Below are 27,177 nucleotides of genomic sequence, written 5' to 3'. Positions count from 1 at the left end.
ATCTAGCTGAAGCAAAAGGGGGAATTATTAGTATTATTCGGAGTGAGTTGAATACAAAGTGGCAACCATGTAGGAATGGGTAAGGTAAGGACCCTACCAAGGTTGAACCTAACTCGGGATTCAGGTGACTCATCCTTACTACAGAGGCAAAAGTGGCAAGGAGCGGATTGTCAGTCTCTCCAGCTCCATGCCTCATTATTCTACCATTCACCTCTAGTTGGAGAGCTTAGGTTTTTAAAAATGATTGAATGCCTTCTTAAAGCAAGCCTTTTTGTGGAATTCTGCTGAAGACACAGCTGGGGTTATTCACAAGGATATGAGAGAATTATGAGAGTGTATGTGATTTCAAAAAAGGAGAAAGATGGAGAGAAATCCCTGGAAACACTAATTTTAGACTTTTTGAAATGGGAAGAAAAATGCAGAATCCAACAAGTGATGAACACCGCAGAGAGAAGGGGTGGTTAGCAACTCCAATTTCAACTTAAGAAATTGAAGAAATGTTGATAGCCTTGGAGGATGCAGAGTAACTCAACGTTTTTGAACACAAAACAGACAACCAAAGGTCAATTTCCTTTGTCCTTTGATGTTATAAGTGTTGAGAAATTAGAAATGAGTGCAGGCATGCAGAAGTGAGCAGATCTTCAGTATGTGACAGTTTATTACAACATCTGCATCTCTGCCATTCCCTGCCTCCTACTTTTCCTATCCCTAGGTATGTTTTATCCTCTCCCTGTACACTACAGTCTGTATCCATTGCCACATTACATCTCATTAACAATTGGACAAACTTAGAGCATATATCCTCAACACAGATTTGTGGAGTGAGGAGTTGGGTGGGTGATTGGAAACAGCAAAGCAAGGGAATGGTGTTATTGATTTTTCTCACTGCCTCTTGGCTCTTGTGCTCTTCGAAAGCCTACCTGGACTTCTTCCTGGTTGACTTACTGAGCCCCTGTAATACACAGGGGAGGAGGCAAGGAATTGTGGCACCATGGAAAAGTAAGTTCGTTAAATATTAAATTGTAAAACAGAAATAGACTCACAAATAGAGAACAAACTGGTGGTTTGGTGGAGGGTGGGTGAAATAGGTGAAGGGAATTAAGAGGTACAAGTTTCCAGTTTTAAAATAAATCATGAGGATGAAAAGCACAGCAGAGGGAATATAGTCAATAATATTGCAATCCCTTTGTATGGTGACAGATGGTAACTACAGGTACTGTGGTGAGCATTTTATAATGTATACAATTGTCAGATCACTATGTTGTATACCTGCAATTAATTTTGTATGTGAACTATTCAATAAAAATGTATTTGGTTGTAAAATGAATTGGTGATCATAAATTGAAACACTCACACTAGTAAGAGTGTTTAAATGTGAATTACTCCTTCAAACACAGAAAGTACTGATATAGCATTAATATTCGTTGCCATTTTATTTTAAGGACAAATCCTTTGCGTGTTCTGCATGCCCTTTGTTTTCTGCTGAGTGAATAAGGTAGCAACTATACTTGAGAACATAGGTTGGAGGAGACTATATTGTTTTTCCTTATTTTGGTTCCATAATTAGGAGCAGTGTGGCATTTGGGTAGATTTTGCCTGTTAGTCAGAGTCTTCAGATTGCTGTTGGTCTTTTGTGTAACATGAGGTGGAAATTAAAGGAATATCTTCTTGGTATGAAGCTGAGCAAATTGAAATGTCTTTCTGCACATCTTGTTCTGAATTTATATCAGATGCAGAAGTGAACTGTGTGTCTTGCACTGAGCTTTGGCGGGAGGAACTACACTTAAAATCTGGCTTTTTGTCTTCCCACTGCAGGTTGTATAGGTTTTGGCTCTCAAGCTTCATGCTTGTTGGTTTGTTGTCTCTTGTTTGCATGGTATCTATCTGCATATCTTCTTTTTGGGTATCTGTGGATTTACGGTCTTGTTGGTTCTTATCTTGATCCTGACTGTCTTGAAACGGAATGCTTTGTAATTGTTGTCGAGTTATGGCATGCACAGCTTGGACTTCTTGTTGTAGAGCGGTCTGCTTTAGGGATCCTTCCTCTACTAGATCTTGAGTTTGCCGAATTTGAGATTCCCACTTTAGGGAACGTGGCATTTCTAATTGCGCTTCCTGCACTTTCCAATCTTTGCTTCTCCAGCCTTGAACTCTTGAACTCCAATCTTGGGACCTTTGGTCTAAAAATTGCCGGCCTTGGTATTCCTGGATTTGGAATTGTCCATCTTGATGTAGCTGCTCTTTGACTTGCAGGTCTTCAGCTTGCTGCATATGTTTCACAAGGGATTGTCCCTTATAAACCTGTAGAGCTCTTTCTTGTCTTTCTTTGTATTGTTTTTTCAGGGATTGCTTCTCTTTGTCCTGTTGATCTTCTTCTTGTCCATATGGGGATAGTTGCTTTTGGGGTTGTTCCCATAGGACCAGCTGGCCTTCAGATTGCTGATCTGGGTATTGTTTGTCTTGCTTAACTTGGATTTGCTTATCTGTGGACTGCCTCTTTGGGGATAACCAGCCCTTGATGTGATCATCTAGGGATTTCCTTTTTGGGGATTCTTGGCCTTGAATTTGTAGGTCTGGGGATTTCTGTTTTGCATATTGCAAGGCTTTGTCTTGCTGCTCTAAATTCTGTGACTTTGGAGGTTGTGAATTTTTGTTTTGCCAGTCTAAGGCTTGCCACTTTGAGGATTTCCTGCTGTGGAATTCCTCCTTGGATTTCCATTCTTGGGTCAATAACTTGACTTCTGATTGCATGTCTTGATATGCTACCTGCATAAATTGCTGATTTTGTTGTTGAAGGGACTGCTGATCTAAGCGTTGAATATTAGAGGACTGTACAGCATGGAATGTTGGAGCTTCAAATAGCACGACTTGTGCTGGCAGAGCTGGTACTTGGGAAATCAGATCTTGGTTAGTTATGCCTTGGGCTGGTGCATATGGGGATAGCATGTCTTGGGGTGCCATGTTTTTAGATGGTGTATCTTGGTATGGTGGATTCCGGTATGATATGTCTTGGTATGCTGCCTTCTGAGATGGGAGGTCTAGGGATTGTACATCTTGGTATGGTATGTCTTGGTATGGCATGTCTTCCGATGTCAGGCCATGAGGCTGTGTGACATAGGGTTTTGGGGCTTGTACTGGCAGAGCTTGGGGTAGCAAGTCTTTGGGTGGTAACGCCTGGAGTTTTTTAGAGTGGGATGGAAAAACTTGGATTGGTGAAGCTGAGGACTGCAGCAATTGGGTTTGCTTTTTGGGGGGTTGTGTGACAGCAGATTTTAGGTCTTCATCTTTCAGTTGTTCAGTGTATGGAATATTTTTGGTGGGCTTCTTCTCCTCTGTGAGAGGCAAAACTTTCAGTTTAGTTTGTTCTTCTTGAAGTTGTGAAGGTGGAGGGTTATTTTTATGTTGTTCGTCTAGCATAGATACAGAAGATGTATAGTAAATATTGCTGCCTCCCCTCCTTGAATGTCGAAAGACTAAAGGATTTCTTGAGATTCTTAACTTGAAGAAAGCATAGCCTCCAATGAAAACAGGTTGCTTGTTTGTTGTTGCTATATCAGTAGAAGACTGTTCTTGAAGCTCAAATTGTATTGTAGCATTTTCTTCAGGGGCAGATGTTTCACTATCTTGAGTAATATCCGAAGGCAAGAAAAATACAATCTATAAAACCAAGGGATAGGGAAAACATTAATGTAACAACCAACTTTTGATGTTCTTTTCTTCTTGTATTCACAAATGATTTTTCATCTCTGCCTTAAGATAGCACACAGAATATAACATCTACACAAGGAGTCAGAAAACAAATACCATTACCAGCACTGCCTTTGTCATCAACTCATTGGTTTTATTTTGAACAAGTCATCACCCACCACTATATCAAATATTGAAAAGAGGGAATTTGATTAAGATTTTCTGAAATATTCTTCCCATACTTAATATTATAAAGCATCTCAAAAATTTAAAATTATCTACTTGGTATTCATATAATCAGTTAAAAAAAAAGATTATTTCTTTCAGTGAGAGAAAGAGCAGTAGGGAGGGGCAGAGGATAAAGGAGAATGAAACTCAAGCAGACTCTGCACTGAATGTGGGCTCAGTCTCAAGGTCTGACCTTGAGATCAGACCTGAACTGAAACCAAGAGTCCAATGCTTAACTGAATGTGCCACTCATACATTCAGTTTTATAATGATTTACTGTCCACCTACTAGATGAATGAGATTCTGGAGATAAAAATAATTAGATGTAGGTTTTTTCTATTAGGTGCTCACAATGGATAGATATACTAAGATATAAATAGATAGCAATACAATTTAGCAAATGTTATTATAGAAATCAGTATTAAGTGCTTTATGGGAATGAAGAAGGTGACCTAAATTTGAGTTCCAGGAAATGCTTCATTAAGGAGTGGTATTTGATCCATGTCTTGATGGATGGGTAGGAAATTCCTTAGGCAAAAAGGTCAGATGAAGCAAAATAAAAATAGAAATCCAGGTAGAAAGAAATAGTGAGTAATAAAACAGCAGGTTATGATGCAGCATTGTGTCATGGCAGATGGTAAGCAGTTAGATATTGTTAGATAGTATGCTAGGCGCTGTAAATTGAATGTTTGTGTGTCTCCAGATTTGTATGTTGAAACCTAATCTCCAATGTGATGGTATTTAGAGGTAGGCTCTTTGGGAGGGAGATTAGATTATGGGGCTGGAGCCCTTGTACCATGGAGTTAGTGCCCTTGTAAGAGGACCCCAAAGAGCCCCCTTGCCCCGTACTCTATTCAAAGACACAGTGAGATTACCAGCTATGAACCAGGACTCTGAATATACCAGTTTTGATCTTTGACTTCGCAGGTTTCAGAACTATGAGTAGTATATATTTGTTGTTCAAGGCCCTCTATCTTTGGTATAGCAGCCTGAATGAACTAAGGCATAAATAGATACCAAGAAGTGGGAGTGCTTCCGTAACAAATATCTAAAAATGTAGAAGCAGATTTGGAACTGGATAATGTTTGGAGACTGGAAGAGTTTGGAGGTGCATACCAGAAAAAGCTTATATTGCTGTGAATGGACCAATAAGGACAATTATGGTGAGGGCCCAGGAAGAAAAAAGGAGAGCCAGAGAGATAAAATCTATTTTCTTAGAGAATATCTAAGTAATCCTGAACGAGATGTTGGTGGAAATATGAAAGATAAAGGTCATTCTGATGAGATCTCAGACACCAATGAAGACTATGTTATTAGAAACTAGAAGAAAAGCGATCTTGGCTGTAAAGTGGCAAAGAACTTGGCCGAATTATATTTGTGTTCTAGTGTTTTATGGAAGGTAAAACTTGTAATAGTGAATAAAGTGATGAAATTTCATGTAGTAAATGATATTATTAATAATGAATAATAAGTATTTTATGAAATAAATAATGAAATTTAGCTGAAGCTATTTCTTTTTTTTTTAATAAAATTTTTTATTTTTTATAAACATATGTTTTTATCCCCAGGGGTACAGGTCTGTGAATCACCAAGCTGAAGCTATTTCTAAACAGTGCTGAATGTGAGACTTATCTCCTTTGGACAGCTAATAATAAAATGTGAGAAGAGAGAAATTACTTAAAAATGGAATTGTTAAGCAAAAAGGAAACAGGACTTAATTGTTTGGAAGATTCCCAGTTTAACCATACTGCAGAAAATGAGAACACTAAGAATCTGACCAAGTGACTTGTTCGATGAAGAAACTGGTATGGATCAGCCATCTCAACAATAGCCAGAACATGTTCTCCAAAACAATGCAAGAATGACATTCAGAGAGCATCAGGGCCGCCACTCCTATCATGCGCCCAGAGTAAAGGGCCCTGGGAGAAGAATGCTTTTGAAGGATAAGACCACCTCTCTGGTTTCAAGCTAATCCAGGATGCCCCTTCTCAGTGTCTCCGAGTTGGGCCACTGCAGAGTCCTGCTGCATGACTGCAACCAGCTGAGCCATGGGATCATGACCACTTCCACTGAGATTTCAAAAGACAGTGCTTCTCCGACAGAGCCATGGGTTTGGGACCCCAACCCAGAAGAGCTACAGGCATGGGACTCCTGCCCAGGAGAGCCACAGGGCCCAGGCAGAGAGCAGCTGCAGGGGTAGACCTCAGGTGAAGAGTTACTGTGGTGCCTTAATGCTAAGCCACAGTGAAGATGTCACTCCCCAGTGAGCTTGGAAGGCAGAGCATTGAGTCAAAGAGGATTATTCTTGCCTTAAGGTTTGTTCTGCCCTGTTAGGCTTTAGCCATAAGTGGGACTTGAACTTCTTATATTTGTTAAATTAAAAAAAAAAAATTTTTTTTTGCGATTTCTCCCTTTTAGAAGAATATACCATTGTATTTTGGAAGTTCAGTGTCATAACATGTTTGGTTTCATAGGTTCACAGCTAGAGGGAAATTTGCTTCAGGATGGATCGTATGTTCAGTCTTACCCCTATCTGATTTAGATGATACTTATATGAGACTTTGGACTTGACTTTAAAGTTAGTGCTGAAAAAAGATAAAACTTGTGGGCCTATTGGGATGGAAATAATATATAAATAATATATGAAAAGGACATGAATTTGGGGAGTGGGAAGGGATGGAATACTATGGATTGAATGTGTTCCCCCTAAATTTGTAACTTAAACTTAATCCCCAGTGTGATGGTATTTGGAGGTGGGGCCTTTGGGACATGATTAGATTATGAGTTTTTATAAAAAGAAACCCAGATAGTGACCTTTCCCTTCCCTTCATGTGAAGACACAGTGAGAACATGGCATCTATGAACCAAGAAGTGGGCACCCACCAGGCTCTGAATCTACTAGCACTCTGATCTTGCACTTCCAGCCTCCAGAACTCAGAGAAGTTTTTGTTATTCAAGCTACCTAGTCCGTGGTATTTTTGTTATAGCAACATGAATGTACCAAGACCCTGTGCCAGGAAATTTGAGCTTTCCTCTACAGACAAGTGAGATCTATGGAAATTTTTTAAACAACTAAATGACAGCAGCCGATACAATCTTTAGCCAATGCTGCTCATTCTTCCCATTTTCTCGTTTTCCCTTTTTTTTTTTTTTTTTTTTTTTTTTGAGAGTGGTTGACATTACAGACCAATCTACTGAGTCCTGTCAGCCTGTGTCCTTTCTAAGGTCAACCACAGAGTCAGAATAGACTACTTGTTCTATTTGATGAAGTGATTGGAATTCTGAGTGATTAAATGACCTAATTATGGTTGCCTATTTGATTGATGGCTGGTCTAAAATGAATCTTCATGTTCTCTTATATTACACATTGTCATTCCCAACTTCTTTTTTTTTTTTTTTTTTTTTTTTTTTTTTTTTTTTTTTTTTTTTTTTAAAGATTCTATCCATTTATTTGACAGAGAGAGAGATCACAAGCAGGCAGAGAGGCAGGCAGAGAGGGGGAAGCAGGCTCTCCGCAGAGCAGAGAGCCCGATGCGGGGCTCGATCCCATGACACCGGGATCATGACCTGAGCTGAAGGCAGAGGCTTTAACCCACTGAGCCACCCAGGCGCCCCTCATTCCCAACTTCTAATTGGTTTTCACATCTATATTTTATCACCATTGGAAGGGTATTTATGTGATACATTTTTACTCATCCTCAAACCTTTGTTTCATTTGAAGAGTAATTTTTTTTCACTTGTTAAAAGATTTAGAAGCATGAATTATAAGTTCTTTAACTTTATTCAAGATTTTAAGTGTATAACTTTAAATGTACTCATCAGTGATTACCAGGTGCTGGATAAGTTTCCAAAGTCGTCTCAAGTAATACATATAATATTCCTATGAGGTTATTTGAGAGAACTGAGTTCAGCCAGTGTCTAGGAGTCATATACTGCAGTTGAATTCTGGATTCTGTGCTTTTCTCTCCATCTAATCTATCCTAATTTCTAATACATGCTTCTTTATGATAAGCACTTCACGACCTTATTCCAGGGTGGCTGAAGACTATATAAAATAATGCTTTAGGCATGGTGATTGGCACAGAGAACTTAATTCATAAATACTAAGAGTTCCCATTCCCTTTCCTCTTTTTGAGTTCAGAGTGCATATTACATAGTACCTTTGTATTCTCTGCTGTACTTTGCAGATTGCTATGCCATTAAAAAGCCCTTTTTGTGGAATTAAATTGAGTAGTTATTCAGTGTGAGTAATTTGTTTTAATATTGCTCCTAAAGGGTTTTGTATTCTCCTGTGGTTGTATCAAGAAAAGAACAACACATCAAATACCTGGGCTGAGATAATATTATAAAAACGCAAGCTTGACATGAAAAATGATAAAAGTTGATGCTCCTTCATGATAAAAAAAAAAGTTGCCTACAAATGAGGATAAATTTAGTTTATGAAAACCCTATAGGTAACATCATATTTAAAGGTAAAATGTAAAACTTTCAATCTATGGTTTTGAACACGAGAAGATTGGCTATACTCAGCATTAAAAAAAAATTGTGCTGGAGGCTCTACACGGTGCAAAAATCAAGAAAAATAAGGAATAAAATTTGCAGATAAAAATGTTTTTATTTACTAGTATAACCATTGTCTACTTAGAAAATTCTAGGAAATCTATATAAATGCTACTAGAATTAATAAGTTTATTAAAGTCTTAGTATGCTGGTATATAAAAATAAATTGCATTTCTATATGTAGGAATAGATACTAGGAAAATAAAGTTTTAAAATACATGTACAATAACAAGAAAAAACATGAAATACTTAGGGATAAATTTAACAAAATATGAAAACTACAATATATTGCTGAGAGAAATCAAATGAAATGTAAGAAAATGTAGATGCATTCTATGACATGGGCAAGCAGACTAAATATTACTAATAAATAAATGTTTCCTAAATCATTTATAAGTCTAGTGAAACTCCAGTCAAAAGCCTAACAACATTTTTTAAGGAATTGATAAACTAATTCTAAAACTTATATGGAAATCTATAGGATGTAGGCTAGCCAAAAATGATTTTGAAAACAACAAATTTAGAAGATTGACACTATGTGATTTTAAGAATTATTCTAGGGGAACCTCAGAGAAGAAAACAGAATAGGAAGCTCCTAGAATCTGCCTGTTCAGAGACAACAGTTGTACTGGTAGAAGCACTCTGAAATAACTATTTTGCAACTCTGGATTCTATGTGAACACTTGCAGCATCCAGATGAAAGCTTGGCTGGTAGATTCATGGCTTTTTGTCTGTCAATATAAACCTTTAGCAAGGTAGTGACTACTTATCTCTCACTCCAAGTCCCTGACAGGCAGCTGGGAGGTGGCAACCCATGCTGCTGGAGCCAGGGTAGGCAATTAGGGTCATGTTTTCCAAATATCAAGTTTTCTGTATTCTTACTGTGGATTGCTGCTTCTGATCACTGATATGTAGGCACAGAGGCTAGGTGCCATTATTTTGACCCATATTGGCTGCAACAGTTTGTAGAGGAAATTATTCAACTTCCAACTATTTTTGCTTGGGTTTTGGGTTAATTTTGTTTTCTTGATATTTAAAAACAATGGTATTTATGGGAGAATGTAGAAACCCACCATGCATCCCCAGAAAATGAGAAGACCTGAAGCTTTCCTCTCAGGCTTATCTCTGGCACAGAGATGTTTTACAACAATAAAAACAAACAAGCAAAACCACCCAGCAAAACCCTAAGGCAGATGGATAATCTGATTTCCAGAGTTAACACATTATAAGATTCAAATAATGACTTTTCAATAAAAGAAGGTATACAAAGAATCAGGAAAGTATGGTCTATTCAGTGGAACAAAACTAATGAACACAAACATACCCAAGAAAGCCCAGACTTCGTGTTTATGAGACAAAGACTTTCAAACAACTATAATAAGGATGCTAAAAGGGCTAAAGAAAGTCATAGGAAAATGATGTATGAACAAAATGAGAATATCAATAAGGAGATATAAATTATAAAACAGAACTCAAAGGAGTTTCTGGAGCCAAAAAGTACAATAAAATATACACTAAGGGGTTCCAAAACAGATTTGAGGAAGCAGAAGAAATAACCAATGAACTTGAAGATAGAACAATTGAAATTATTGAGGAATTATTGAGGAACAGAATAAGAATTTACAAAAGTGAACAGAGTCCAAGTGTCTTGCTATAAGGTATATAGGAAACCCAAAATGGTAGTTCTTCTTCTTTGCTCGTATTTACTTTAAATGTGAAAGGTTTAAACTCTCCAGTCAAGAGACAGGGATTGGCTAAATGGATTAAAACAAAACAAAACAGTTCAGTTATATACTGTGTACAAGAGACTCACTGTAGCTCCAAAGGCACAAAGAGATTGAAAGTGAAATTATTGAAAAATTATTCGATGCAAATAGCAACCAAAGGAAAGCTTGGGGAGGGGCTACACTAATATCAGATAAACTTTAAACCAAAAAAATTGTAGGAGACAATGAAGGACTTTATATATTAATAAAAGTTTCAATAGAAGATGAGGATATAACAATTAAAAACGTTTACACATCTGATAACAGACCCTCGAAATATATGAAGCAAAATTGGTAAAGTGCAAGAGAGAGATAGACTATTTGACCAGAATAGTTGGAAGCTTCTACACTCCACTTTCAAAATTCGTAGAATGACCAGACAGATGATAAGTACAGAAACAGAGAGTTAAACAACACAGTAAACCAATTAGACTTGACAGACGTGAACTGAACATTCCAACCAACAACAGCAAAAAGCACATTCACGTGGGACATTCTTCAGGATAGACTACATAGTATGTCACAGAACAAGTCTTGATAGATTTAAAAGATACTATACAAAGTACCTTTTCTGTCCATACCTGGATGAAGACAGAAACTAATAATATAAGGAAAACTGAAAAATTCACAAATATTAAAGAAGAATTAATACTACTCCTTCTCTTAATGCTTCTAAAAAACTGAAGAGAAGGGGAAAATTTCCAATTCATGCTATGAGGCTGACTTTACTCTGATACCAAAGCCAGATAAAGACATTGCAAGGATAGAAAATTGTCAGTGTTCCTATTAAAATTCCAACAGCCTTTTTCTCAAAAATGGCAAAATCATTTCTCAGATTCATATGGAATTCCAGAGGGCCCAAGTGGTCAAAAAACATCTTGGAAAAAAATAATGTTGAAAGAATCACACTTCCCAACTATGAAACTTAATCCCAACTACAGTAAATAAGACAGTATGGTTCTGGCATAAAGGCAGACATATAGACAAATGGAGTCAAACACAGAGTCAAGAAATAAACTCTTATGTATGGTAGATGGATTTTTTAAAAAAGATTTATTTGAGGGAGAGAGAGAGTGTATGGGAAGGGGCAGAGGGAGAGGGAGAGAGAATCCCAAGCAGATTCTGCCCTGAGCATGGATCCTGACACAGAGCTCTGTCCCATGACCCCAAGATCATGACCTGAGCTGAAACCAAGAGTCCGATGCTCAACTGACTGTGCCACCTCATAGACAGATTTTTGACAAGAGTGCTAAGACCATTCAGTAGGGGAAAGGATAGTCTCAACAAACAGTGCTGGAAAACCATATATCCACATGCAAAAAATGAATTTAGAACCTTTCCTTACACCATATATAAAGTTGAACCCAAAATGGATAAAAAAAATCTAGTGCTAAAAGTAGCCAAATCTACAAAACTCATAGAAAATATTGAGGGAATTCTTCATGACATTGGATTTGGCAGTGATTTCATGGATATGACACTAAAAGCACAGACAACAAAAGAAACAAGTAGTAATTGAACCTCATCAGAATTAAGAACGGACGTGCATCAGAAAATGCTGCCAAGAAGAGAAAAAGACTACTTAGAGAATGACAGAGGATATTTACAAATCATATACCAACTAAGGGGTTAATATCTAGAATATAAAAAAGAACTCCTACAGTTCAACAACAACATCAAAATAATCCAATTAAAAACGTGCAAAGGAGGGGCACTTGGGTGGCTCAGTGGGTTAAAGCCTCTGCCTTCGGCTCGGGTCATGATCTCAGGGTCCTAGGATTGAGCCCCACATCAGGCTCTCTGCTCATCAGGGAGCCTGCTTCTCCCTTTCTCTCTCTGTCTGCCTCTCTGCCTACTTGTGATCTCATCTGTCAAATAAATAAATAAAATCTTTTAAAAAATGTGGAAAGGAATATAATAAACATTTCTCCAAAGAAGATATACAATCAATAGGTACATGAGCAGGTGCTCAACATCACTAATTGCTGGGAAGTTCAAATCAAAATCATGATGAGCTGTCTACCACAACATACCCATTAAGATGGTTATTATAATGAAAAGATCGGAAATAGCAAATGTTCATGAGGATGTGGAGAAACTGGAACCCTTCTGCACTCCTGATGGGAATGTAAAATGATGCAGCCATTGTCAAAACGTTTTTGCAGTTTCTCCAAAAGTTAAATACAGAACTACCACATGACTCAGGAATTACACTCTTAGATATGTATCCAAAATAATTGACTAGAACAGATATTTGTACACCAATATTCCCACAGACATTTTTCACAATAGCCAAATGGTACAAAAAAGTGGTGTCCATCAATAATTGAAGCTAGACAAAATGTGAAATATACACAAAATGGACCACTGTTCATCCATAAAAGGAATGAAATTTTGATAGATGAATATTAATGAACCTGAAAAACATTATTAGTAGAGTAAAACAGATACCGAAGGAAAAGTATTATATGATTCCACTTTTATGAATTATTTGAATAATCAGTAGATAATGGAAAGTAGATGGAGAAACATAAAATAGACTAGAAGCTACCAGGGGCTGGAAGAAGGAGGAAAGGGGCATAGTGTTTATGGGCACAGAGATCGTACTGGGATAATGGAAAAGTTTGGGCATAGCTAGTGGTGACGGTTTCACATCATTCTGAATATATTTAATGCCACTGGATGTATATTTAACAAATGACTAAAATGATAACTAGTATGTTATGTATATTTTACCACAATAAAAAAAGGTTACTATACTAAAGCTGCAGGAATTAGGACAGTGTGGAATATGTGGAAGAATAGACATATAGATCAATTGGGACAAGGTAGCATCCACAAGAGACCTATAGATAAGAGGTCAGTTGATTTTCAGCCAATGTACCAAGGTAATGGGGGAAACCAATGCATTTTCCAACAAATAGCATTGGCACAGCTGGGTATCTCTATGGTGGGGGGGTTGCATGAACGTCTTACCTTACTGCTGCATAGCATGTAAAAGTTAACTTGAAATCTGTTATAGACCTAAATACAAAAGCTAATTCTACAAGAAAATAGAGAAGAAAATCTTCACAATCTTGGTATAGGGAAAGCTTTGTTAAAACACAAAAAGGACTAACCATAAAAGAAAATAAGTCATAAATTGGACTTCAACAAATTTGTTATTTGAAAGAAACAATTAAGAAAATAAAAAGGCAAACCAAGCCTGGGAAAAATGTTAGCAATACACCTATTTCAAAAAAGGACTTTTATTAAGAATCATTTAAGTTCTTATAACTCAATAAGATAATGTAATAAAAGTTGGCTAACGATTTGAACACACATCTCCAAAAAAAAAAAAAAAAAGATATACAAATGGACAATAAACACAAAAATAGTCATTGACATAATGTCATCAGGGAAATGCAAATTAAAACTACAATGAGATTCCACTATATGCCCACTAGAAAAGCAAAGTTATTAATATAACTGGCAATTCCAAGTGTCGGTATTTATATGGAGCAGCCTGGCAGGGAGAAAAGGAGCTATATCTGAACAGAGATGACTGGATAGCAGAGAAGACAGGAAAAAGAAACATAGTTATCTCAAAAGGTAGAGTGAACCATCAATGTTATATACCTCTCATATATTGCTGATAAGAGTGCAAAATGATACAGCCGCTTTGGAGAACTGTTTGACATTTTCTTACAAAGTTAAACGTCCCCTTGCCATCTGACCTAGCAACCAAATCCAAGATATGATGCTCCAAGAGAAATGAAACCACATGTCTACACAAAGACATGAACTCAAATGTTCCTGGCAATCAAGTGCCCGTCAGGAAGTACATGGATAAGCAAATTGTGGCGTGCCCTCACGTAAAAGGAACACAGTATTGATACATGCAACATCATGGGTGAAGCTCATGAAAGTGTTGCTTGGAGAAAGGAGCCCAGACACACACAAAAAAGAGGACTTATTTATAATCCATGTACATGAATTTGAAAAAGTAAAAACTAATCAAGACAGAGATAACTGGGGCGCCTGGGTGGCTCAGTGGGTTAAAGCCTCTGCTTTCGGCTCAGGTCATGGTCTCAGGGTCCTAGGATTGAGCCCCGCATCGGGCTCTCTGCTCAGCAGGGAGCCTGCTTCCTCCTCTCTCTCTGCCTGCCTCTCTGCCTACTTGTGGTCTCTGTCTGTCAAATAAATAAATAAAATCTTTAAAAAAAAAAAGAGAGAGAGAGATACTGACTGTGAAGAGGTTCCAGAGAATCTTTTGGAGTGATAGGAATGCACTAAATATTTTTTTAAGATTTATTTATTTATTGGAAAGAGAGAGAGCGAGCGAGCACAAACAAGGGAACAGCAGAGGGAGAGGGAGAAGGAAGCTCCCCAATGACCAGAGAGCCCGATGTGGGGATGGATCCCAGGACCCTGAGATCATGACCTGAGCCGAAGGCAGAGGCTTTAACCCACTAAGCCACCCAGGCGCCCCTTGGATTAGGTATTCTTAAAATGGGTAAATTAGACTGTTAATAAACTATACTTCTATAAAATTAATATAAAAAAGAAAAAAAAACCACCTAACACAGGGTGTGGAACTGTTTTTTGGGATTTAGAGAACAGGTTCTGGACCCTCTTTATTTTAGTCAAAACCCTGATGTTCTGTGACACCGGAGAGGGTGCTCTTTGTGCTTTAGTTCTTTCATAGGTCAAATAGGGAGCCTTGATAGGTTTGATAAGTATCACTGTTAAATATTTTTCTTTTCTGCTTCCACTCTGATGAGGGGATTGTCTCACACACCCTTATGGCCTAGGAATAAGCTCCCCATGACATAATAATATAGGTTCCCATTAAGTCTGTTTCTCTTCATTTATTTTGTCAGGGAGATAAGGAGCTGTGTCTGAACAGAGTCTACGGGATATTGTAGAGGGCAGGAAAAAGAAGCATCATTATCTCCCAGTGCGGAATGAGCCATCAATGTTAAGCTTTTCTCTCCTTGACCCTCTATAATTTCTAGTTCAGCATCTGAGAATAGTGCTCTGGCAACTAATAGGCCAGAGGTCATCTTGCAGCATCCCAGCTGGAACCCCTTCTTCTAACAACACTGAACGCACCTCATCAGAGTTTGTCCAGCACTTGCTTCTGAAGGAGGCGATAGTCACCGCGATGCTGAGCTCCACTATGCTGATGATCAGTAAGACCGACAAGATTCCCTGCAAGTAATGAGGATGGCGTTTGGAATGAAAGCTGTATCATTTTAAAGATATAAGCCAAAGACTATTTATACTGTATGACCAGCTAGGGGAAAACTCACGTTTTATATGCTCCCATAGCCATCAATGATTGAACAATTTTCATCTTATGTCTTTTTGATAAGCAGAGGTAACAAACTCCAGTGCTTATAGGAGCCAGGCAACCATCCCAAATGAGTGGAACAGTTAGGAGGCAAGACAGTAGAGAATAAGGGTATTCCTAGAATGTTTCCATTAATCAGTTCTGAGCAATAGTTAACCATGTGGGAACATGGGCCCCATGATGTTTTTTTTTTCTTTCCTAACGAAGCTGGATATGCATATTTTTAATGTGAAATTTTCCAGCTATTCATTGACTTGTGTGTACCAAATAGAACATATCTGCAGGCTGGATATAGCCCACAGATTGCTGTTTTGCACACTCTGCTTTAAGTTAAGAGCTAGATCAAAAATCAGGGTAAGAAGTAGCATGGTGTCCAGAAAGCTTGGGCTGAGGGCACTGTAAGAACTGGGTGCAGTCAGGCCACACTTAACCTGGTCAAAGAACTGGGTTTGTCTGAACCTTGGTCTCGCTGCAGTACATTCAGAGGCTTGGGTATTCTCCCATTTGTTGGTAAAACTGAAATGTATGAAGTGTCTACTATAAATTTGCTGTTGGGGAAGATAGACCACCCCTGGTCATTGTGGAACTTAGATCATAATAAGGGAGGCAGACAGTGGAAAATAATTAGACAATTATTTACTTAACTAAGTTGTGATAAGCGTCATAAGTAAGTATTGGAACTACACCCTACTATAATGGGAGATCCCAACAAGCCTGTACTGGGAGGGGTAGAGGGCAATCAGGAAGGACTTCTGAGGTTCAAGAACAAGGAGGAGTTTTAATTGGGGGAGGTGTGGAAAAGGGTTGGAACCAGGCCAGAAAACACTGGAAGCAAGAGAAAGCTGGTCTTATGGTCCTGGGACAGTGAGTATTTAACACATTAAGGAATTTGAGAAGTACCGGATGTGAGGAGTAAGAAAGATAAAGACCTGAAACAGTGTTGGAAAGGTAGGCTAGGTAGGTGTTACAGGGTCTTGTAAGCCTTTTAAGATTTGGATTTTAATTCTGTGTTTCACAAAAAGTCACTTATTCCTAGGCCATCAGACTTGCATTTTTAAATGATGGCTTTGGTCATGGTGTAGACAGTGGATTGGTCTTGGAGACAGAGGTCCATTCAGGAGATGTCTAGAGCCCACTGATCTGGCTTTTTTTTTTTTTTTTAAAGTTTATTTGTGACATTTAAATTACACCAAGGAATAGCAGCATCATACACCTGAGATTTTGGAACAGATTCTCCCTGATTATATATACAGAAACTAATCCTGCAGTTGCCATCTGAGCAGAGTCAAAAATCTGGACATTTAGCACTTTCAGTGTACAGTTTCTTCCTGATACTTACTAACTTCCTGATACTTACATTACTAACATAATGTACAGTAGTGGTCTCCTGTCCACTAGATAAAAGAGTAAGGGATTATAATGCTCTATGTCTTGGCCCAATTAGGACAATATTATGTTCCTCATATAGTTTTCTGGCTTTCCTTAGTAACTTTTTTTGAGTCTAATTCTGGAATTTATCTCAGAATATATGAGCATTCTTTAGGCTCGCTTTTATGGATGATTATAAGGATAAATAAGATCTTGTATCCAGGAACAGGTAGCTCTTCTCTCTTTCCTTCTTTTTGGGGGGAGACATTTCCTGTGATTCTTTTTCACTTCCATCCAAGCAGGTCAAATCTCATTAACATTTTAGGAACAAATCCTTCAAGATGTGGCTGACAGAAATAAAATGAAAGCCAGGATTTTATTGGGGAAGTAAAGGGCAAGGCCTTTTGGAGTCCTTGACATTCATAAAAATGATGTCATTGAATGCTTACTAGATAAATACTGAAAACTACACCTACAGTTGTATTTCCTGGCAATAATGATACATCTTGTCTGCTGTAATGAATAAAATTGTTACATTTGTGTAAAATAACTTATGTTCTAAAATTATTAGAATACTTTATTAAGTAGCTCAAACACCTATTAAGTGGCTCCCACTATATTTTGTTTTTAGTATTAATTGGGTAAACTTTATTTTTTAAGGATTTTATTTATTTATTTGAGAGAGAGAGAGAGATCATGTGAGAGAGGGCACAAGCTAGGGGAGGGACCGAGGGAGAGGGAGAGGCAGACTCCTCACTGATCAGAGAGACCCATGCGATGCTGGGTTTGATAACAGTTCATTGAGATCATGACCTTAGCCAAAGGCAGCCGCTTAACCAACTAAGGCAACCAGGTGCCCCAGTTGGGTAAACTTTTTAGATCATTTTGTCCTCACTGATTCTTTAAAGGCAAAATTTAATCCAATCTATGTCAGTAATAATGGTAATAACCAAAACCTATTGACTGTTTACACTGTGACAGACGGTGTTCTAATTTAAGTAATCCTCATGACAACCCAATGCAGGACATATTTTTAACATCTTCATTTTCCACAAAAGAAAACTGGGGCTCAGAGAACTTACAAAAGTCAGATTCAGATCCTGAATCACAATATAGTTCTCAACAGTCAGCTCAAATGCTAACTCAACTTCCATTCTTGGAATCAAAATTAATGAATTGATGCATCGTGAACGTAGTTCAAATAAGATTGTACAGATTCACGTTACAGAGTAGGACCACTTACATTGAAAAGAACTCTACCTATGACACATATTCCCTCGAGGGAAGGCGTCTGACAATACTTGTGTTGATATCTGTAGCTGATAATGGTTAGAGTAATCCCAGCCACTGCAGCCAAGCAACTGATGACATTCATGACCATGATACCTTGTCTCTGAAAAATAGTTTTTGAAATAATATTAAAATAAATAAAACCCAACCCAAACCAAAAATACCTTGTAAGAAATTCTTAGTGCCTTTGTCTTTCCAGATACTCCTCAGGGATGAATTCCTTTGTCAAGTCAGTATGCCTGAAAAGCATGATGTTAAATCCTGATTCATTGAATTCAGAAGAGAAACTAAGTTTTAGAATGAGCTAGGAAGACAAGAATGAGGACAGGTAGAGAAGAAGGAATGCTCTATGGCTAATGCTAAAGAAAACATTCACTCTGTCCTATTACATGGTCTTTCATAATCTACAAGCAAAATGGTGTGTCAGGAACTATCTTCGCCTTATAATTAGACCTGATTTTCAGTCCTATTAAACTAGGACCTTGTACAAGGTAACTTAATCCCTTGGAAATCTCAATTTTTACCCTCAAAAAAATGAGAATAATGTCACTAATTTATCCACTTATTCACTTATTTTAACAAGTGTTCAGTGTGCCCCAACTATGTGTCCCAGCACTGCCTTAGGAAAAGAAAATGCCAGGAAGGGGGAACTGTCTTATTCATACCTACTCCCAGCACTGCTATTGCTTTTTTATTTATTTTTTTTTAATTTTTAAAATTATTTTTATTAACATATAATGTGTTATTTGCCCCAGGGAGTAGAGGTCTGTGAATGGTCATGCTATTGCTTTTATAAAGGAAAAACAAAGAAAAGCCCCATATCTCAATTCAGTAGATCATTACTCTTCTTGATTTATGTATGCCTGTTGTGATGGGCAAGGCAGTGGTGCATTTACAGAGCCTGTCTTGTCCAGGAGAAGCTGTGGCTTAGTGTGGCAGGACTTAGAAGCATACCTATGACTTCATGCTTAGCCCATGCCCAGGTCTTTACTACACACAGGCATTTTCGGTAGAAAATGCACAGGGACATACAAATGTTGTTTCTATCAATCCTCAGTTTTTCGCTCTTTCTGAGCTCTGTTCTGGCTCCCATAGGACGTTTAATGGACAAAAATTTCTAAGTAAGCAATCCCCCATGTGCTTTTGGCTCTATGGTCTACAAAAAATATCCCAGCCTTTGTCTTATCTGATCCTCATTATGGTTTTGTGATGTAGGCAGACCACTGCTTATCCCCACATGACAGCTGAATAAGATTCAGAGACTAAGTGATTGTGAGTAATCCTGCAGTTGGTGGAAGAGCTGGGATGGAAAACCGGACCTTCTGATGCCCAAAATTCAGGGTTCTTGCACCATGTTTTCCTGCCTGCCTTCATCTGTGCAGCTCTCAGTGAGTGGGGGATGGGTCTGCCTACCCTTAGTTTATTCCTGAGCTCTGAAGGGAATCGATATGGTGGGAAGAACAGCATCTGGACCTATCTGCATTGTCTGTATTTATTTCTACAGGTAGAGAGAGATGGTGGCTTTCATGCTCTCAGAACTTTCCTATGGTCTGTCACTATCCTTAGAGGAAAGTGGCAAAGGATCATAAAAACACAGTTAAAATGGCTTTAAAAGAACCCTTACATCTCCAGAGCCTTAAAAAAATGAGTTGGCTGTATCAAATTTAATCAGCATAGTAACAGGACTCTCATTGGCTCTCCCCATTGCTTGACCCCTTATTGGTCACCCTGCTGTATATAAGCTAAGGAAGTTGATTAAATAAACGGAAATGAAGCATTAACACTAAAAAAAAAAAAATGAGTTGTTAGAAAGGAGTACAAATGTCAAGTATCTTTTATACATAATATCTTTTTTAAAAAAGATTTTGTTTATTTGAGAGAGAGAGCAGAGTGAGAGAGAGCACGAGCAGGGGTGAGGAACAGAGGGAGAGGGAAACGCAGACTCCCTACTGAGCAGGAAAACCAATGCAGGGCTTGATCCCAGGACCCTGAAATCATGACCTGAGCCAAAGGCAGACCCTGAAGCCCCTGAGCCACCCAGGCACTCCTATATGTAATATCTTATTAAATTCTCAGAATAACCCTTTGAAGTAGGTACTTTAGGTACTTTTCCCTCTAAGTTGACACAGGAATGAGTGTTAGCCTTGATTCTATCCCAGAATGATCTGGCATCAATGTCAGACTCTTTCCTTCAGACTTTGGGCAGGTCCCAAAGAAAATCTGTAGGTAGGGGTGAGGGGCAGGGAGATTACAGCGATCCTGGGACTGTTTTTGGTTAGAATCGAGTTTCCCAAACTTGGCACTACAGACATTTTGGGCTAGATCATTTATTTTTTGTAATGATGGACTTTATTGTGCACTTTAGGATGTTTAGGCACATTCCTGACTTCTACGCCTGGGTAACAATAGTACCCTGCAACCCAGTTGTGACAACTAAAAATGTCTTCAGATACTGTCAGATATTTCTGGGGGAGGAGGCAAAATTATTCCCAGTTAAGAACCATTGAGTTAGAGGAATGTAGACTGGTTTCCAACAAATAACTCTCTCACAATACTTGACCCTAGGGAAATGGGAACCAGTAGAAGGGTGAAGGCTGATGGCCTTCACCTTGACACAAATAGCAGTGTCCTGAACTGCAGATTTGGTGTCTAAAGATTTTCCTGGGAGATCCTTTCTTACGAAAGACTTTATATACAAAGATGATGTAAAGCAAGTAGAAGGTCATAAATTACAAAGAAGTCACAAAAGTAACTTACCTGGCATTTTCCCTTTTCATGTGCTCCTGTGATAAGGCATCCTGTAACAACATACTGTTAAGAAGAAAAGATATAAAAGTTAACAGGTGATGTCCTTGACTCCCTTACAATATAATCTCCAAAGTAAATTATATTGTAATATCGCATATTGTAATTTCCTTTGGAGATTCTATTGTAGTCTATATGTCTGTGACTCTCCTCGACCGTATAGTCTTTCGACCTGAGCATCAAGGAGGAAGAATAGTAGACACTGATATAAGATGAAATATTGTGTTGGGCATAGGCAGCACTGAGCAACATCCCTTTTGCCAGGGGCAGCGGAAGAGTCAGCCTCCTCCTTAACGTCCCAGACATACCACCCAGATGTTTTGCCTGGCTGGGCTCTAAACAGGAAGATAATTCTGGGCTCTGGGCCTGGTGGAGAGAAGGGACAGGTGAGCTGTGTCTGCTCTAGCTGATGGAGGGAGAATTTCTCATGCCACTTATTTATCTGGAATGTAAAGAGTCTACCTATTTATGGACCCTCAGGGTGCTCTTATATCTTGGCCATGGTAATCCTCATCAAAATATCCAACATTTTTCACAGAACTAGAACAAATAATACAGAAGTACTGAATTTGTTTGGAACCACAAAAGACCCTGAACAGCCAAAGCAATCTTGAGAAAGAAAAACAAGCTGGAGGTATCACAGTTCCAGATTTCAAGATATCATACAAAGTTGCAGTAATTAAAACAGTATGGTACCGGCACAAAAATAGACATAGAGATCATAGAGAGCTCAGAAAGAAACCTATGATTATAGGTTCAGTTAATCTGTGACAAAAGAGGGAAGAATAAATAATGGGTAAAAGACAGCCTCTTCAATGAATGATGCTGGGAAAACTGGGCAGCTACATGTAAAAAAGAATGAAACTGGACCACTTTCTTTAGCACCATATACAAAAATAAACTCAAAATGGATTAAACACCTAAACCTGAAACTATAAAAATCTTAGAAGGGAACATAGGCAGTAATTCTTCTGACACTGGCCATAGAAACATTTTTCTGGACGTGTCTCCTAAGGCAAGGGTTTAACAAAAGCAAAAATAAAATTATTGGGATTACCTCAAAATAAAAGCTTTCGCACAGTGAAGGAAACCATCAACAAAATTTTAAAAGATAACCTACTGAATGGGAGAAGATTTTTGCAAATGATATATCCAATAAGGGATTAATATCCAAAATATAAAAAGAATTTACACAACTCAACACACACACACACAAAAAGCAAACAATGTGATTAAAAAATGGGCAGAGGAACTGAATAGACATTTTCCCAAAGAAGACATATACATGGCCAACAGACACATGAAAAGAGCAAATCAAAACCATAATTGGGATATCATCTTATACCTGTTAAGATGACTAAAATAAAAAAGATAAGAAATAACAAGTCTCGATGAGAATGTGGAGAAAAAGGAACTCTCATGTAATGCCACTGTGGAAAATAGTGTGGAGGTTCTCTAAAAAATTAAAAATAGAAAAACTGTATGATATAGTAATTCCACCATTATTTATCAAGAAAACAAGAAAACGCTAATTCAAAAAATATATATATGCACCCTTATGTTTATTGCAGCATTATTTACAACCACCAAGATATGGAAGCAACCTAAGTGTCTACTGATAGACAAATTGATAAGGAAGATGTGGTATATACAGTGGAATATTACACAGTATTGAAAAGGATGAGTTTGTGCCATTTGAGACAACATGGATGGGACTAGAAAGTATGAGTGAAATAAGTCACACGGAAAAAGAGATATAATGTGACTTCACTCATATGTGGAATCTAAAAAAAATTGAATGAACAAACAAAAAGCAGATTCAGACCTATAAATACAGAGAACAAAACAGTTGCCAGAGGGGAGGGGGTGGGGGAATGGAGAAAATGGGTGAAAAGGAGAGGGAAAAACAGACTTCCAGTTATGGAATGAATAAGTCATAGGAGTAAATGACACAGCATAAGTCATATAGTCAATGGTACTGAGTTAGAGATGTATGGTGATGGATGGCAGCTACACTTATGGTGAGCATAGCATAATGTATAAACTTGTCAAATTACCCTGTTGTACACCTGAAACTAACGTAATATTGTGTGTCAACTACACTCAAGTAAGAATTATTATCTACTCTCAAACTCCAATTCTGTATTTGCAAAAGAGAAAGTTGGATATTTGCCCATCTGATCTCCCATTGGTAGTAAGGAGCAGATGACTTATCCTACACACAGGGCTTTGGAAACTTTTAAACACTGTACACCTAGAAGCGCACTGTTGTGATGCTGGTAGTGCAATGACCAGATGGAGTGACTTCTCTTGCCAAGAAGGGACTGGCTATCTGGTCTCCTTGGGGACCATATTCATAGGATTCATTATTCCAGGACCTGAGGTAGCTTAAACCAGTCTTGATTGTAATTTGTCAAAACCTCCTGAGAATACTCACAACAAGTGCTCCCCAGAACGGATATCCTGTGAGGAAAACGAGGGGGAATTTCTGGGAGAAACTGATGTAATTAAATGCAAATATAGTTCCGACGCCCAAAATGATCAGTGCCAGGAGGATCTGGATAGCCTGTGAGGAAAGAAATGGGTCCATGAGATCACAAGTGCCCCAGCCTCTTTGGACTCTTCTAGGTTCCTGAGGCATCCTGCTATTTTTATGTCACACCTCCCTCCACATGAACGCCTTCCTCTTCCGTGTGCCAACGCCCTTGAGATTTGCAAAAAGTCCTCTGTCTCTTTCCTCATCATGCTTACCTGGGTCCTTCACATTCCTCACTCTCATCCTTCCCTACCTATTATATCCCCTCTATTGCCAATTTACCTTGCACTAGATTTAACTATAAACCTGACCTACTTGCAAGCTTCTTCAGGGTGGCCCTTCTGTAGCTCCAGCATCCTATCATCCCCACCCCCCACCGCACATATTTTCCACATTCAGTTTATGCTTTTGGAGTTAAGGCTCAAGTCCACTTCTCTTAAAGTCTGAAGTTTGCTGATCTAGAGTGTAGAAGCTGGGGTGAGCTCTCTGTCTCATCTGCTCTTTGGGCAAGGGCTTGTCTAGAGGTGAGACTAATCCAGTGGGTTCATCAGCCTGTTAGGAGTCTGCACCATGGTGGTCTTGGGGTTGGCAGTTCTTCTCAGGACAGAGTTTCTCCTCAAGCATTCTGGGTTTTCCCCAGGCCACAGCTGTGGAGCACTGTACCACAGGTTGTGTATTTTCCTTTTGTACCAGGGATGGAGGCTCTGTGTACAGCCCTCCTCTGGGTACATTTATGATTGAAAATTTTTTTTTTCTACCTCGTGGCTCACTATGGAGCTTTGAATATAATTTTCAAAGAACTCCCAATGCCAATGACAGCACAAAGGGGAAGTTTAACCTCTCCATGGGTGGCTTTTAGCTCCACGGAAGGTGTTACACCCTGAGGTCACTGCCTCAGTAAAATATTTGGAAAAATTATACCAGTTTCCTGCATCCTCTCTGCTAGGATTCAGGGAGCAGTACTAACTCCTCATGAAACACGCCCAGGATTTCCTCAGTATTAGGAAGTTATAGCCAAACTGTGAAAGGAGCCCAGATGTCCATCAACAGCTGAATGGGTAAAGAAGATGTGGTCTATATCTACAATAGAATATTACTCGGCCATAAAAAGGATGAAATTTACATTGATTGCTTATGCTAAGCGAAATAAGTCAATCAGAGAAAGACAATTATATGGTTTCAATTATATGTGGAGCATAAGAAACAGAGCAGAGGATCATAGAGGAAGGGAGGGAAAAGTCAATGGGAAGAAATCAAAGAGGGGGAAAAACCATAAGAAACTCTTAAGTACAGGAAACAAACAGGGTTGTTGGAGGGGAGGTAGGTGGGGGGACGGCATAACTGGGTGGTGGGCATTAAGGAGAGCAGGTGATGAGAAGAGCACTGAGTGTTATGTGCAGCTGATGATTAACTTAATTCTACATCTAAAACTAATGATGTACTATATGTTGGCTAATTGAATTTAAATGGAAGAAAAATAAAGATGCTTTCTAAATAAATAAATAAATACTCTATTTCCCAGAGTTCCATAAGCCCCCAGAAGCATCTCCAAGGCATGCTTATAAATAAGACATTTCTAAGGCAAACTGTGGGCATTTTCTAAGCAGAATATTTATTTCTCTTGTTTATCAAAATCTAGGGAAATGGTATTATTGGCTACATATTGGCTCTTCTACTGAAGATCGAGTTATTTGTACAAGCAAGTGACTTAGAGGTTTTTATGATTAATCAAGAAGGAAACATTACAGACAAAAGGTGAGAGAAAAGAAGGGGAATCAAATCCCTCCCTGAAAAAGCATCCATATGGTCACACCTGGAAAAATAGCTTCTTTTCACCCTTCCAGGAAAACCAATGGATGGGAGAGGACTTACCCCTAAGACTTTTGGTTCTCCCTTCAGAAAATCCAACAGTGAGGCATGAGGTCTGTAGGGAAATGCAGTTAGTACTTTATCATTTGGTTGTACAGTGATGACATGGGTCGATCTTTTGACCTCGGATGATGACTCCATGTTTCAATGGTAGAACTCTATTAAAAGAGTGAGTGATTGAACATTGCAGCAAAAATCATGGTCTTCCATCAGTTTCACATGGAGTCCTTAGCAATGAGCCTGCTCTTCTCACTCCTAGAACCACAGAATCACAGTCATTGAGTCATAGAGTCTCAGAATTCTAGAGCATATCCTGGCCCTAGATCCCGGTGAAGGATAGTCCAGTTTTCCAGAAGGCCAACTTCCTTGTCAGTTTGATTACAAGTGGAATCTACAAAAATAAATAGATGATGTATATGAAAACAAATCCCAGTACCTGTGTTCAAGAGTGCTTTGTTTTAATATCTATTAAACAGTTCTATCCTTTTAACAATTCTGTAGTCCCAAAACTGAGGTACAGAAAGACTACATTGCCCAAGGTAACATACTAAGGGATTGGGAAAGGAGCCAAACTCCACCTGTTTTATCTCTCAAATTTGTGTTTCTTCCACCCTCTTTCAAAAGGAGTTTTCCACTCGTAGTTGATGAGTTGTCTCATTTGCTGTTTGATCCTATTCCTTCATAGTGTAAAAATCCATATTTAAGGAGGTATAGGGCTGGATGTAATTGCCACTTTATGAGAGCATATTTTAGCTTTCAGAAGGACAAGTAAAGCTAATCCTGCTCAAAGCCTTCCTGATTTCAAACTACACAAGTACAGTAAAAAAAACAAAAAGTGCCTTTTGGAATTTTGCTTCCCACATTTAATCATTTATAATCCTGTATTTGTTATGATTTTAACTATTAAACCACAAAGGTAAATGGTTTAACAAATCCAAAAAAATTATATGCACAAATGTTCTCTTGAGTAATTCCTAGTTTGTGGCAACCATGCCTAGCAGGGTTTCTCAGCCTCAGCCCTGCTGGCATTTGGAGTCTGCTAATTCTTTGCCATAAGGAGTTGTTCTATGCATTGTAGGATATTTGGCAAGATGCTACTACCATATCCCCAGTTGTGACAGCCAAAATTGTCTGCAGACATTGCCAAATGTCCCTTGGGGGTTGGGGTGGGGTAAAATCATTTCAGGTTGAGAACCACTTCTGGAGAGAAATAATTGCAGACTCTTCTCTCTTATTTATTTATTTTTTTTCCTGACAGAATGACTCTTCGTTTTCACAACAAGGGGGCATATTTCTCAGTACAACATTTTCCTACCAACATTTATTCAAGTAAATTTTAATTCATGTACCCAAAGCACAAGGCAATCTTTCAAACAAAACCGAGTGTGGGACCAGTCTGTATTTAAATTGTAAGCAGAACTGATAGATCATCAGAATCATGTGAAGTTATGAAAAGCATGCTGGTCCAAAAAGGGGAAGTGCCCCCAGGATGGCTCTGACTCAGATTACACCCATGCACTGCCAAAAAAAAGCCAACCATTGTGATTATGTGGCATTGAAGGAATCATAGGATTTTAAGCATTTTTATAGCCTGACATGTAATTTACTATTCACACGTAGATATTTTATTGCCTTCTACTTATATTTTGGGAAATTGATGGGAGTTTGGGTTGACTGAAAGCATATGATTTTTCCCTTAGAATGCTGGGAAAGAGCTGTCTTCATGCAGCATA

General features: G+C 38.4%; 1 protein-coding gene across 1 annotated transcript; it reads right to left on the bottom strand.

The window, feature by feature from the left end:
• Positions 1-1,395: 1,395 nt before the first annotated feature.
• MS4A14 (membrane spanning 4-domains A14) lies at positions 1,396-25,703 on the bottom strand. The gene is made up of 6 exons (XM_059159005.1): positions 25,448-25,703; positions 23,477-23,605; positions 20,992-21,045; positions 18,188-18,337; positions 15,336-15,434; positions 1,396-3,657 (listed from the first exon to the last, which is right to left on the bottom strand). Exons 1-6 carry the CDS (start codon positions 25,583-25,585, stop codon positions 1,600-1,602), a joined length of 2,628 nt encoding a protein of 875 aa, XP_059014988.1. The 5' UTR covers positions 25,586-25,703; the 3' UTR covers positions 1,396-1,599.
• Between the last annotated feature and the right edge of the window lie 1,474 nt (positions 25,704-27,177).

Source organism: Mustela lutreola, chromosome 1, assembly GCF_030435805.1.
Source record: "Mustela lutreola isolate mMusLut2 chromosome 1, mMusLut2.pri, whole genome shotgun sequence".
In the NCBI taxonomy this organism is placed as follows: Eukaryota; Metazoa; Chordata; class Mammalia; order Carnivora; family Mustelidae; genus Mustela; species Mustela lutreola.
The sequence above is the reverse complement of the archived record's forward strand: the minus strand, read 5'-3'. Positions and strand labels throughout refer to the sequence as shown.

Bases quoted from the DNA above. Each gene is read 5' to 3' on its own strand.
- MS4A14 (XM_059159005.1), bottom strand. From the start codon at position 25,585: ATGGAGTCATCATCCGAGGTCAAAAGATCGACCCATGTCATCACTGTA. The intron at 18,338-20,991 runs GTAAGTTACTTT...ACTATTTTTCAG, and splicing joins ATGAAAAGGGAAAATGCCAG to AGACAAGGTATCATGGTCAT. The intron at 15,435-18,187 runs GTAAGTGGTCCT...CATTACTTGCAG, and splicing joins TAGGTAGAGTTCTTTTCAAT to GGAATCTTGTCGGTCTTACT.